Raw genomic sequence first — 13,736 nt, forward strand, 5'->3', positions numbered from 1 at the left:
GCCTCACCATCCCCAGAATTCCGTCATAATCTGTAGTATCGTTGTGGGGCAAAATACAATAATTGAAGTCCACAGAGGCCTCCGTGTGTTGATAACTCTTCTCTGTATCGATTTCAACGTGATTAGACCGCATGGCTATATGTTGTTTTCTCAAATGTAACATGCACACGAGTCCATTACCTTTATAAAGTACCCCATAAGAGCATCTCTTATTGTAATCGAATAAAATGTGTAGCTTGCTGGACTTAATGCATGGAAAACGTTTGAGAAAAAGGTATCAAAACGTTCCTTCATTACAAAATGGCCTGCCAGAGAAAATATTTTCTATTGTTAGCCATTAGTAGTTTTATTAGGAAATCAGTACAGCCATTCTCTATATTTCTAGCTATTACATATTTATTGAATTTAATAGTATCTGACGTTTCCAGACAAATACTAACTGCGGATTTCAGATACCATGCTCTCGTTTAACTCATTTGCAAGAGTTAATCAAAAACAAATATTTAAATGTTTATTTATATTATTGTGTACCAAAGCTAAATTTTATCAGTGATTTCAACGTACATGCTATGATTTAAAAAAAAAAAAATTGATCGTGCGCGATATTAGATGCACCTTTTAAAAATTCTAAACTAAATGCAAACATTGAAATGAATATGCTTTATGATGTCAGAAAATTGTTTTTATTTTCACTTTAATGTTATATGTGAGCAAATTAAGATCGAATAAATCACGCTTGTCGATTTCTGGCTTGAATATCGTTTAAGGGTGCGAAAATAAGAAATGCAGAAATAAAAATAAATAAATAAATAAATAAATAAAAATCTGAAGGCCTTCAGATTTTATATTACCCCCAAAGAGGCGTTTTTATGTATATACACATAAACGTTTCGAGAGCATTTGGATTAAAAGTATTTTAAAACAGCCTATCTTTACAATTTCTGATTGACAGTCTCGTGCGCTGGATATAAAAATTATTTCCCCCCCGCATAGTCTTACCAAAGTTTTACAAAATATGAAATACACAATAAAACAAATTCAAAATTCGGGCTTCCAGGTGTCCATATATGGGTGGAGGACTACGTTATCCAGAATTGGATGACTCTACGTACCGCTGTTTTTTCACAGTGCGAAAAACATGCATACATTCATGTAAATTCTTCATTATTCAATTTCTTTAAATACAACTGTTATTTAATTTCTTTAAATGAATTTGGTGGCGACAGTTTGAAAAGTGATTCAGACTTTTAGAGTGATTGGTCTCGTTTTGAGACTAATAGTCCTTCTGGGCTAACGCTCCTTTGGGCTAATAAACGTATCTCAGTATTTAGAGTGTGTCCTGTGTATAACTTCTACATAATGGTAAAAGATATCTTTCTAAAATTTTGAAGGAATTGCTCATTAAAGAGATGAAAATAGAAATAAGGTTCCTTTCAAAAAATTGTTTAAGTGTTGCTTCAAATAACGTCTATGCAAAATATGTCTAATTATTATTAATTAGAGAAATAAATATTAAAATTAGTACTCAGAATAGTTAGAAAGCATTTAACACTGACCGAATTTCTGACAAAGACCTTTAACAGTACATATATTCCTTCGAAGTTTGTACCCCTAAATCATTATTTTTTGCCAAAGAAAGGCTGTATGCCCATATGTATTTAATAAAGTAGAGTGTACTAGCATGCAACGAGTTTCAACTGGGTTTAAGTATTCCAATCAGAAATGTAATAAAAAAATTAAAACATGGGTTGGACGGAATTTATATATTTTATTAAGTCATTTCTTGTTGAACAATAACTATTTAATAATGTTAATTTATTTTTTATATCCATAACGAAAGTATATTTCAAATTTGTATAAAAGTTTCATGCACATTGCATTTCAAATGTATATATTTCGAAGCATCAAAATTTAAAGTCATTTAGTATAGTTCTATGTTACCTTTTAAAAACATTAGTCTTGAAAAATCAGGCATCTGTCACAGAATATAATTATAAAAGTTAGAAATAGCACTAAATAGAATAACAGATTATACGTTTTCAGAGATTTTAAAGTTTAACCGAATTATAAGTCATTTGGCTGTGCTATAATGTTTTAACTTTATTAAAAGTTGTCTTGAAAAATTAGACATAGTCTAGGAGAAGTATAATCCATGATCGTTCAGTTAGTATTTGGGATATATAAACCAATACTTTACCAAGACACATGGAAGACCTTAATTGTTTATTCTCTTCGCCTTCCAACACTTAAACTGTAATGGGATAAAGGAACCTCTTAGCAATTTAGGCATTAATTTATACATTAATTTGACCACATAAATAAACGTAACATAACCACGTTTTTTGCATTTTAAATTTTAAACGTATTATTTTTAGCTGTAAATGATATGCATCAGAAAAGCAGAGTTTGGCATATAATTCAATATTACTGATGCCTTCAAGTGCAGAATTCCTACTCGCAGAAAGGAATAAAATAAATATAAAATCCTAAACGAAAGCAGTAGATTAATAAATAGAAATAAAAGTAATAAATACAAATAATACTTTAATAAATAGAAAAAAGAAAAATGAAATGAATTTGAACAACACTTCTGTCGTGGTTTGCAAAAAAATTGGATAAACAAATAATATACCGGAAAATATAAAAAAAAGTAGCTTGAATTGGGAAATAGAGTGATAAATATGTATAACATTGTTTCAGATGAATATATTTTTAATTAAGCATTTTTATCAAAAATTATGTAAATATAGCTCTCTCGGATTTATGCTGTATATAATCGCAAAGCATTTGAATAGTTCCTCTCATCATTTTTCTAAAGCAAAGACTGATTGAGAGGTAGAAAGTAACAAAATTTTCTGCATAAATATTTCATATGAGTTTAAAAAAAATAATCAGATCTTCAACAGCGTGAAGGTGCTTTTGAGTCTCTTCGAACAGGATCTTGTATGATTATATTTATTTCGGGAAAAGGAAGAGATTGCCTTCTTTGTCAAATCAAGAGAGGAAAAAAACAGTCTAAGAATAAAGTATAACAATGTATCCAACATTTTCGATGTATTTGTAAAAGAAGTCCATTGTTTAACTAAATTAATGGTTGTATTTTATTGTTCAGCACTGAATAATTATTAAACATTCTTTCATTTTAAATAGCTTAATATAAATTTAATCTATTATACCGAGCTTTCATCGGGCATTTGAAGAGAAATATTTATTTATACTTATACTTAATGAAGAACGAAATTTTAAAAGGAAAAACGTAGCTAAACTTTTTTGAAGAACGGTAAACAAATTGTAAATAAAATACTAATTAATATTTATTATAAGAATTAATAAAAATTTCGTTAAATTAAAAATCAACTGAAAACTGCACTGGAAGAAGAAATTTAATTAATATAATTAATAACACCACATGATTCTTAGTAAAATTAGTAGTAAAAGCAGAAACGAAACGTATTTCTTCTTTTTTTCCCTCCCTACTGACGTGATAATAAAATTTAAACGTGTAGCTTATATGATAAACAAAACTACCGCAACTTAAATGTGTACTTAATTACAGCTATATTTATTTATCTACAGTAATAAAAATACAACAGAACGATAAATCGAAGAAAGTTTTCAGCGCTATAAGTAGCAACGGATAAATACATGAACCCTAAATTTAGATAAAAAAAAGATACATAAGATTTCAAATAGTTTGGTTTTGTTTATTTAATTACAGCAAAGCACATGTGGGATATCTTCCTAAGGAGGATGCCTCTGTGGAGGACTTTCTAAGAGAAACTAGCTCGTATACACGTTACACATAGAGAAAAACACGTAAACGCCCTCACAGCCAGCCCGTAGAATGCGAATAAATAATGGTTTTTGAACTTTTAGTTTTGCTATTAACATAAAACATAGAAACCACATAGGAAAAAATGCAGGTCGGCATTATAATAACCATCCCAATATAAAACGCTTGAGGAAAAAGAGCGAAATGGAAAATACAGAAGCGAAGCAATAAATAACTTTCTCAACTTGTAGAATCACTAGAATAGTTTGAAGCGGGAGACAGGAAAAATGAGCACTGCGCTCGCCGGGACTCGAACGCTGGACCTCTCGAATACGCGCCAAGTGTGCTGACCGCTACACCACGAAGGCATGCTGAAAGGAGGGAGAAAATACCTTATAATCTTACTTTCTCTAAATCTGTTACTAATTATGTCTATAATATACATGGATTTTTCTATGAATTTTTGTATCAAACTATTACAATAATGCTGAAGTTTCTTATAAGTATTAAATTATCCAATATTGTTCCTTATGCGTAAACAAATTGCTTCCGTGCTTAGTATTTTGCAGGTTTATAAGCAAACCTTTGGCTTCCCCCCTTTTTTTGGTTTATCAGTCATGTAATAGGTATTTTTTTTTCTTTCTACAGCTATGAATTTCAAGTTAATTCTTCATTAACATTTTCATGAAAATTAGCATTTTATAATCTTTTATTTAACTCGCTCGTGATGTCTGTCGCTGTATTTAAATGTTCGTCATAGATTTTTTTAAACTATTTCTTTATTGAAGTTAAATTTTATACACACATTTTTAGGAATGAAAATACAAGAAGGTGAAGCAATACTTTCAAAATTCGATTTATATTTTTAAAATCGAATGTCAGAATTAGAGATATTTCTCTTTGTTTGGCGATCAAATTAAAGTTCTCAGAATTTTATTGATTGCGCCATCGGATAGAGTGGAAAAAATTAATTTAAATGAAAGTTGTCCAAACTTCGTCATTTTTGGCGAATTTTTGAAAATCGCTCGAATTTTTCGACTTTATGGCGTCTATGATATTAAAATTACAACATCTAAAAATGTATCTAATGCAAAATTTCCAAATTTTCACAGATTATAAAAAAATCTTCGTCCACTTTTTAAATACAAATTCAGAAAAAATTTGAACGATTTCCCATAGTTTTAAATACATGCTATGAAGTAGACGTAGAAGAAGTGTAACTATTATTTGGAAACATAATTTCAAGATTATGATGTAATTGCTTTTTATTTTCCTTGATTTCAAATTTTCTTGCTTTATATTTTGCTTTGATTTATTTTATTTCTCTAAAAATATTTTATTTATTTACTTATTATCAATTTTTATAAAAGCTTTCTGCCATTTTTAATGCCATAAGTGATGCATCGATTCCATTTTTAGTAATAGATTTTGCACTTACAATTCATTCCATTGTAACTAAGTTCAAAACTTTCCCATCGATTTTTTAACTACTTGCTGATAAAATTTTGCACTTACAATTCATTCCATTTTAACTAAGGTCAAAATTTTCTATAGGTTTTTCATCTGTTCGCTGATAAGATATGAAGCTCAAATTTTGCACACATACTAATTGTGGATAATAGTATAATTGTCGTGAAATGATTTTTCAAAATTTGATTTAAAGCATTTGATTTCAATGTTGAATCGGTTTTTCTTACGTTTCTTCTTTTAATGGGAAAACTCTCCGAATTTTACTAGTTGCAACGTTAAAACCTGAGGGAAGAGCTTTAAACTGAAGTTTGTATAAATTTCTTAACATAATTTATGAAAAACGTTTTTTCACAAAATAACCTTTTATTTTTATATACTATATGCATATACTTGCATGAAAGCAATGGTAAATGGTTCGTGAAGGTGTTCGTGCTCTGTTTGTCGTTAATTTGTCTTTGCAGTTGGGTGGCATTCTGATACTTGCTCCAAATGATTATTATTGACAAATGACGATCATAATTTGAGCTGATAAGCTCGTCAAGGACCATGACTATGACTACTTCCAATGCTTCTTGTCTCTTGGAACCAAATCCTTAAGCGTGCTTTACACTTCGGCTGATTCCAAAAGGTGGACGTAATGACCAGTTATTTTCGACCAGCTTTCCATACCTCGCCACTTGGCGCTCTTTGAAAACGTACGCTGATTCGGTATACTAATAGAACACAGACGTAGTGTAATGCATGACGTGGAGAAAAAATGTATCACTCGCGAAAAATCATGCTTGCAAACAGCTCCCAAACAACCATTTGGTTTACATGATTTTTGCATCGATGTCAATTTTTGCATGATTGTAGCAAATTTGCGTTTAGAAATGGTTTTTACTGCTGCCGTTTAATTATTACATACAAAACGTTCGACAGTTCAAAATATTTTACCCAACTGTTTTGGATAAAATAGTTCGCCAAAAGTGCTTTCCTAACTTTGGACTAAGTGAGTCGCATATAATACTTACGTTTTAAAATAAATTTCTTGTATCACGTTTTGTGTAGTATTTACTATAGGTTGTGCAAAAATAGGCAATATTTACAATCAAGACAAATGTTATAAATTTCAATAGGAATTTGTTACTTAAGTTTCATTTTAGTATTCAAAATAAATTAGAGAAAGAAAGTGAATATAATTAATTATACGGGGAATGTGTATGTATTTAACCAACATACTCAATTAAGCATGAGCCGAATGATTAAGAATACTGAACATTCATAATCAAATCTTAGGGAATGGGAAAGTCGCCCGAATAGTTTTGTGATTTTATCTATATTCAGAGAAAATGCGAAAGCTTGTTGGGCAAAAGGAAAGTTAGCATTAATTGTTTCATAAGGAAAACGTATATTATAGGTTTCCAGCTTTTATATCAAAAAGGCAATCGCTACGTAAATCGTGGTACTAGCAGAAATAAGTGTTACCTTTTTTCAATAAAAAAGTAAACGTATTAATCCGAACAGTAAAGTTTTATGTGCTGACGAAATTATGACTTTACAAATGAAAACATTTCAAGTGTAAATAATTTACTTTTATATTACTTTCACTGTTTAAAATCTCAAAATTGAACCATAATGTCAATTCAGCTCACTTTAAATTAATTTTCTTTGTCATTAACAGAAACTGATACTATCGAAGTCTACTAACTACTCATATTTGACACTCTTTAGGAAAACCCGAAGAAAAAAATATTTACTTAAAATGTATCAATGTGAGAAATCGGAAAGAAATTTAATCTAAAATACTAGAAAGATCTGAAATATAAATTAACAATAGAATTTATCACATTTTGCAAGATTCATAAAACAATAAACTGGAAAGAAACAATACCAATTAGTATTTTGGGTAATTACTTTTATTAAATTATATAAAAACACCTGTTCTCTATACATTTCTATTAAAGATACATTGAGTTACAAATTCAGGACCAAAATTTTAATTTTTAAATTGCGTTTATGGACACCTCTTATTCAGATATAATTATTTGCTGTTGATTTCAAGTCTTCTAATATTTCTTATTTCTTAATGTAATTAAAACTATCGCAATTAATTTTTTCATGTGTAAAATATCACTAAGAGTTCCATTAGGAAACTCTCTTCCTATTTCAAATTTTAGTATACTATATTTCCAGAATAACATACGATTTTTATTTATTAATTTTTTTAATATTTGGCAACCAAAAAGTTCGGTTGTGGTTTCGGTAAAAAGCTTGTTTAATCTGATTAGTATCATTAAAAGGATAACTTACCTTTTTATTTAAGGAAATTGCCTTCCATCCATTAAGTAAACATATTAAGTGCAATTAAGAAAAAGATAGACCGTGTTTAATAAAAAGTTTTACGCTTAAATGGAAATAGTTAGAATTCATTCTGCTTTAACCTTTTTTTTCCTAACTGTAATTTAATTTATATGAAAATTTTGAAGGTATTAACTTTGATCTTATAATAATAAAGTAGGTTCACAGACAAAAACGGAATAATTTTTCTGAAAAGAGATTTTTAGAGATAAAAATTACCTAGTACTTCAATAAATTTTTTGAGTACAACGAATTCTTTCCCAAATCAATATTTTGTATGCTTGGTTTAAAATGCATTATTGATCATCTTGCTTGCTTTCAAATCTGCAATCTTTAAATAAGTATATGCTAGTTTTTCTTTAAGCTAAATTATTGACGCACCTTTTTTTAATCAGGATTAAAATAATAGTTTTAAATTATATATGGAATAGCTTTAGATTTTCTGATTCCATTCGAGAACTTCTGGTTACCTTGTCATTCATGCAATTACAAAGGTTCCACAGCGTTTTGGTTTTTAAATTATTTTTTAAAGTTTTGCAAGTTATAACGCGTCTTTATTCTGAAACGTAGTTTAATAAAGTATGCAATAAAGGAGGTATAAACATTTTTGAAAACATAAAAGGTATATGCGTAATTTAAGAAAATAATTTGAAATTATCTCGGGAATCTGTCAAGATACGTATTCTACTTGGGTAACGTCAGATTACATTATTATTCTTTGAATTTGAAAGCTTTCGTTTAATTGAAATTTTTAAAATCATTTTATATGTATATCTCGTAAAGTGAGTTCATCCTTCAGCTTAGTTTAATAAATATAGACTTCGCTATTGCAGAACTAAATAGTCCATGCTTATTAATCATTTGTAATATTACAGTTGGTTTCGAAATAAAATCCACCCCAGCTGCAATCAGATCACGTTAGGAAAATCATAATTTCATTCAAAAGATTAGGTTGTGGACATCATTGCTTTCTGCAGACATTATTCGTTTAGCTGCCTGAAAGTATAATACTTAATAGACGAGATATATGATATCATTAGTTGCAACATAGCTAGAGAAATAATGAAACCAGTAGTCCAAATACAGCGAGAAAACTGATAATTCCGTGTGTTCGATGCTTGTGTCGGTAATGTAGACCAGCAGAAATTTCTTTACTTAGTACATGTCTTAGTAGTTGAAAAACGAGACAGTAAAATATTACTATTAATTCGAACGTATTATTTTAGGGAAAGTGTTTCATTAGGTTATTGTGTACTTAACCTAATGAGACGTTCCCTAAATACGTTCCCGTGATTATAAATGTGGTAAATGATATGATTTTGAAATGATTTTTTTTCTAATGAAAAGTTAAGTGTTAATTATTACATTTTCTAATGTAAAGTTAAGTGTTTCGTTTAAGGAAGATTAATATTTATGAATATTCTCTATTTCAATACAATAATTGAAAATGCAAAATTAATATTTTTTTTCATTCTTCATTATCTGATGTATATTAAATGAGAGATATTTCTGTACCACTAGTAAAGTTTCTGTAGCTTTTGCTAGAATAATATCAATATCAGCTTTTAAATACTTTATAACAAATAATAAGGAAAAGACGATGGACGTTCTACGCTTATATACATAATAGTAGTTATAGCTACTAATATGTCTGATTAACATTGCATACATTTGAGATGTGCATAGATTCCATTACATAGATTCCTTGCACATAATGCGCACGTTAGCTAAAATCCTGTTTTATGTATAAAATTATTGTTATTCCTTACTAACGTAAATCTTGAAAGTCCTTTAGCATATTCTCCTTCTACGTCTTAGAGCCCACCAGCGGCCGAGCGGTAAAGTCGCTGAACACTGGTAGTTCGGTCCGAGGTTCGAATCCCGCGAACGGGCTGGCTGCATGGGTGTTTTCGTGGTTTTCCCCATGTGTAACGTGTATACGAGCCAGTTTCCCTTAGAAAGTCCTCCACGAAAGGCATCCCTCCCCTTAGGCAGATAGCCCTAGTGTGCTTTGCCATAATTAAATACACCACACCACACCACCTTCTACGTCTTAAGCTGACAGAAGTAGTTTGATATTTCCAATTGGCTTGCGATATGGGAAAATAAAATGATATAAGAGCATAAATTATCAACGAAGGATACTTATTCTCTTGAGCTCATCTTTTAATGTATATTACTTATTGAATTATTTATTGAATTTTGGATTTCAAAACTGATGTTTCGAATAAAAGACCCAAACCGAATACTGTCGAGAGTAAACATGCCTTTTATTAAAAAAAAAAAGCATAATAAAACTCGCTATAATGAGAACGCTCAGATAACATCAACAGATGTCTATAAATATCTTTGATTAATCTTCCAAAATAGGAAAGAAATCTTTTCTAATAATCCAAAAAAACCCCACCAAAAATCTTTAGCTCCGAGAACAAAAATACCCAGAAGAAAGTGAGGCATAGTCTGAAACACATAGTTTTAATAAACTCTCAAAGTACGAAACTAGTGGCCAAGATTCAAGTAAATCTGATTTACTCTCTCCTAGGTATAACGGCTCCAAGGATGAGAAAATTCAGGAGGATTTCTAGATTTTGATCCCAAGATGCCGTCTATTGTAACAGAGCAAGACTGTGAATTTTTTATCAAAAGGGCGCAGAGTGTGTGACCCAAATGCTACTAAAAGCGCAAACTAATCATTTGAAATATGCAAACTAAATGATTCATTTACTAGCACAAATATTCATTTTTTTTAAAGAAAATAAAAATATATGGGGAGAATAAAATTTATTTTTAAATATTTTGGATTATTGTTGTGGCATGAAAAAAAGGATTGTTTAATATAAATGCTATCAGATGAACCTATTTTTCTGTAAATGTCTTCTGCTTATACATGCATTACAACTGAAATCTGTTTCAATGCTTATATCTGAGAGCAGAACACAATGAATAAACATTTTGTTTTCTTAAATGCATCCTATATGTGCATTAAAAGTTTCTTTCTAGTGTAATTTGTAATTGTAAATAATTATTGTGTAATTCCTAAATATGGTCCAGAAGTCCCAGATTACTAAGAATAATATCAATGTTTAAATGAGGCAGGAAACAATTCTTCCGAAACGTATAGAATCGACAGAAGAAAAATCTTTTGATCTTAACTATTGTTCTGTACTTTTCGACTTATGCTGGCAGTAAAAGATAAATTAACTTAACCTCGTGATCTGGGAATAATATCAGTTGGTTGACATGAAAGCGTGAAATGTCTTTGAATTGTTTTATCTGTACCGAGGGTGACACTATGACTATTTCATTCCGCATACACACTAAGCCAGTAATAAATCAACTGTCCTTATTACTCCTTTGAGGCTTCGAATGACGCAAAATATATATAAATGTAGAGAAAGAAAGATATTTTTAATCAGATACGTTTTCTTGGGGTTTTATTCTTTCGTACACTGAATAGAGTTTGGCTGACACATTTGCTGTCACGCAAAGCTGAGATAAAGGACACCTAATTGTCTTAACGAAACTTTTCGAACACAGTTAAGCATCCATTTTGATCCAATCTATGGATATCTATTACTATCTATAGAATAGCGATAAATAGTAAAATACATATTGAGATCAAAAATACTCGGATAAAATTGAAATCGATTCTTTCCTTCTTTTTTATCTTTAAGCAAAAGTTGTCTCTTTATTTCTTATACAAAGAAAACATTTAAACATATGTAATATATGTTTTAGATTCGTTTCCCATCTTAAAAAATAAAGCTTATGTTAAGCATCTGCAAGCAAAATAAATAATGTTATGAAATACTTATCTATTCAAAAATTTTTAATTTTATGGAAAGTTTATAAATACTTTGTGCTCCGTGTGATAAAACCGAATCAGAAATATTAATGCAGGCCAACTGCTTTCAAATGTCTCGAAGATTTAAATCATATACAGAAGAGTCTAGTCGATTTGAACGGTATTTAGTGAATGCGTACATAACTTAATATTATTATTTCACTCATTACAAAAAATAGTGTATATGAAAAAGTAATAGCAGATTGTTCAACTCAACTAAATATGAAGAAGAATGTAATATTTTTGTCGACCAGATGACGTAGCATATATCAACAGTGCATGGCTATTTAAAATATTTTATTGCATAAATATGACGCTAGCTCATATAAAAGTGTTCAAAATGCGCTTGAAAAAGTAATTTCGATATTGTGCTTAAAGAATCGCTTAGTTTCTGTGAGATAACTGATGTTAATCCCAGCAAGGGATTCCTAAAAATTAACGTAATTGTTAGTGATCAGTTTTGAATGGATGTAAAGGCACTGTATAGAAAAGAAATTACGAAAGCAGGACTGAATGCGTGCTGATAATGATATCCTGTTTTGATATAATTTTTTGTTAAAGACTTTACTTAGGCTGATTGAAAAATTTTAAGACTAAATCGTTTATTCAGAATTAGGATTTTGCAGGTTTTTCGCTTTTTCCTTTGTAAAATTTCTCACCGCATTATACCTTTATACCATTTTGTTAAAGATTTAAAAACCTGAGCTATATTTTATGACATAGCAATAAGAATTTCATTTGTCATGTGCTTCACTTCCTCTTCGGCCCAAAAATGTTTATAGTGCAGCTGTCTTTAAAGAGATGAGAACACTACAAATTCACCAAGCGCTGTATCCTGGCTGTTATTTGTATAGACAGTATAGTACTGCTGTCTCCTCTATTCCAGGCAATATTACCATTTCCAAAGCTTACTCACCGTTTATTGTCTACTCATGTATAGTCAATGTTGATATACGTTGCTATAATGGATTTCCCTTCTGTCAGAACTTGCTTTGATTATCACTGGCTATTTAACATGATGTGATATAGGAAACAAGAAATGCAGGTAGACGAGAAATGCAGATAGATGTAAAACTTTTCATTTTGCCCTTACATTTAAAACGTTTTTATTAATATGCTTTTCGGAGTGTTTTTCTTGCACGTGCACCATTTGACAATCCTGCACTGAGATTTTTGTCAACTTTCTGCTCAATCTTTTATACCTTTCCTTTAAAGATGTTAATTAAAAAAAGGATGTTTGCATGTGAACCTGCGAAAGCACACTATGTTAGAACTATAATTTCGCAGCATTTGCCTCATGGTTTTTAACTGGGTGGTGGGTTTTATTATTCCATTTATACATTAGGCAGTACCGAAAGTAACCAAAGTACTGTTAAGTACCAAAGTACCAAAGGACTATTTTTAAGCAACTATTATACATTTTAGACTTACATATTTCAGATCTCTTCAAAGTATTCTGCACCGGTATGTTATGTAAGTAGTCCAAATGTTTTCGTAAGTCAAAGGCGGCTAAAAATTTAAAAGTCCCTCTCTTTCATTGGAGGAGAAACCAAATCAAGACTGAATGGTCAAGGCTGCAAAGTAAAAAAGAGTACTATGACTGAAATTTATTTTCTTTTTAAAATTTCGTTTCTTAGCATGTAATGTACGCTTTGTACATTCTGAATTTATAAGTTTTACATCATTATCAAATGCTTCAAAGCTATTACACGTTTGAACATTAATTTAGAATCTTTTTATTTATGGAAATTTGTTTTAAAGCTGCACATTTTTGTCAAGATTTGTTCTCAGCGGTAAGTGCAGATAAGATTGTACATTATGATATAGTCACTCTGTGCGTAATTAAACAATATAAATTAATTGTACTCTATGGCTTTATTTAATTTTAAAATAAGTAAATTATAAATAATTATTACTCAATTACTGTTTGAGGAAGCAAATCAAATTTATTAAAAAATCCATACTAATTCTCAAGAATTCTAGTGCAAATTTATAGTGAAGTTATCATTACCAGTGGCTGGAATTTTTAATGAAAAATTCAATATTTCGTGTCTTTAGAGGAAAATTAAAATTTCTGAATCCTAGAAAGATGCTTTTGATTTAATTCAAATGTATATTACAACGATTAAATGTATTTTTTTATAAAAATTTTAATTATTTTTAGTTTTCGTGTCCTTTGTTCACTGAGGATAAACCTTACAATTAACATCTCATAACGATTGTTAAATCCCTTGTGGTTAATTATATTATGCATAGCTAGCTCAAAACATACTTATATAATAATATTTCCAGAATATTTAAAATATGTGT

General features: G+C 29.8%; 1 protein-coding gene across 1 annotated transcript in view; it reads left to right on the forward strand.

Annotated features, from left to right (window-relative positions):
* Window positions 1-10,181: 10,181 nt before the first annotated feature.
* The window catches only part of LOC118192543 (neural cell adhesion molecule 1-like), a 332,149-nt gene continuing 328,594 nt past the window's right edge, over window positions 10,182-13,736 (forward strand). Inside the window, exon 1 of the mRNA XM_085817818.1 lies at window positions 10,182-10,236. Coding sequence (XP_085673944.1) covers window positions 10,182-10,236 — 55 coding nt within the window. The remainder of the gene's footprint in view (window positions 10,237-13,736) is intronic.

This window comes from Stegodyphus dumicola, chromosome 5 (genome assembly GCF_044657685.1).
Source record: "Stegodyphus dumicola isolate Sdum_Otavi_A_Nest chromosome 5, ASM4465768v1".
NCBI classification, from domain to species: Eukaryota; Metazoa; Arthropoda; class Arachnida; order Araneae; family Eresidae; genus Stegodyphus; species Stegodyphus dumicola.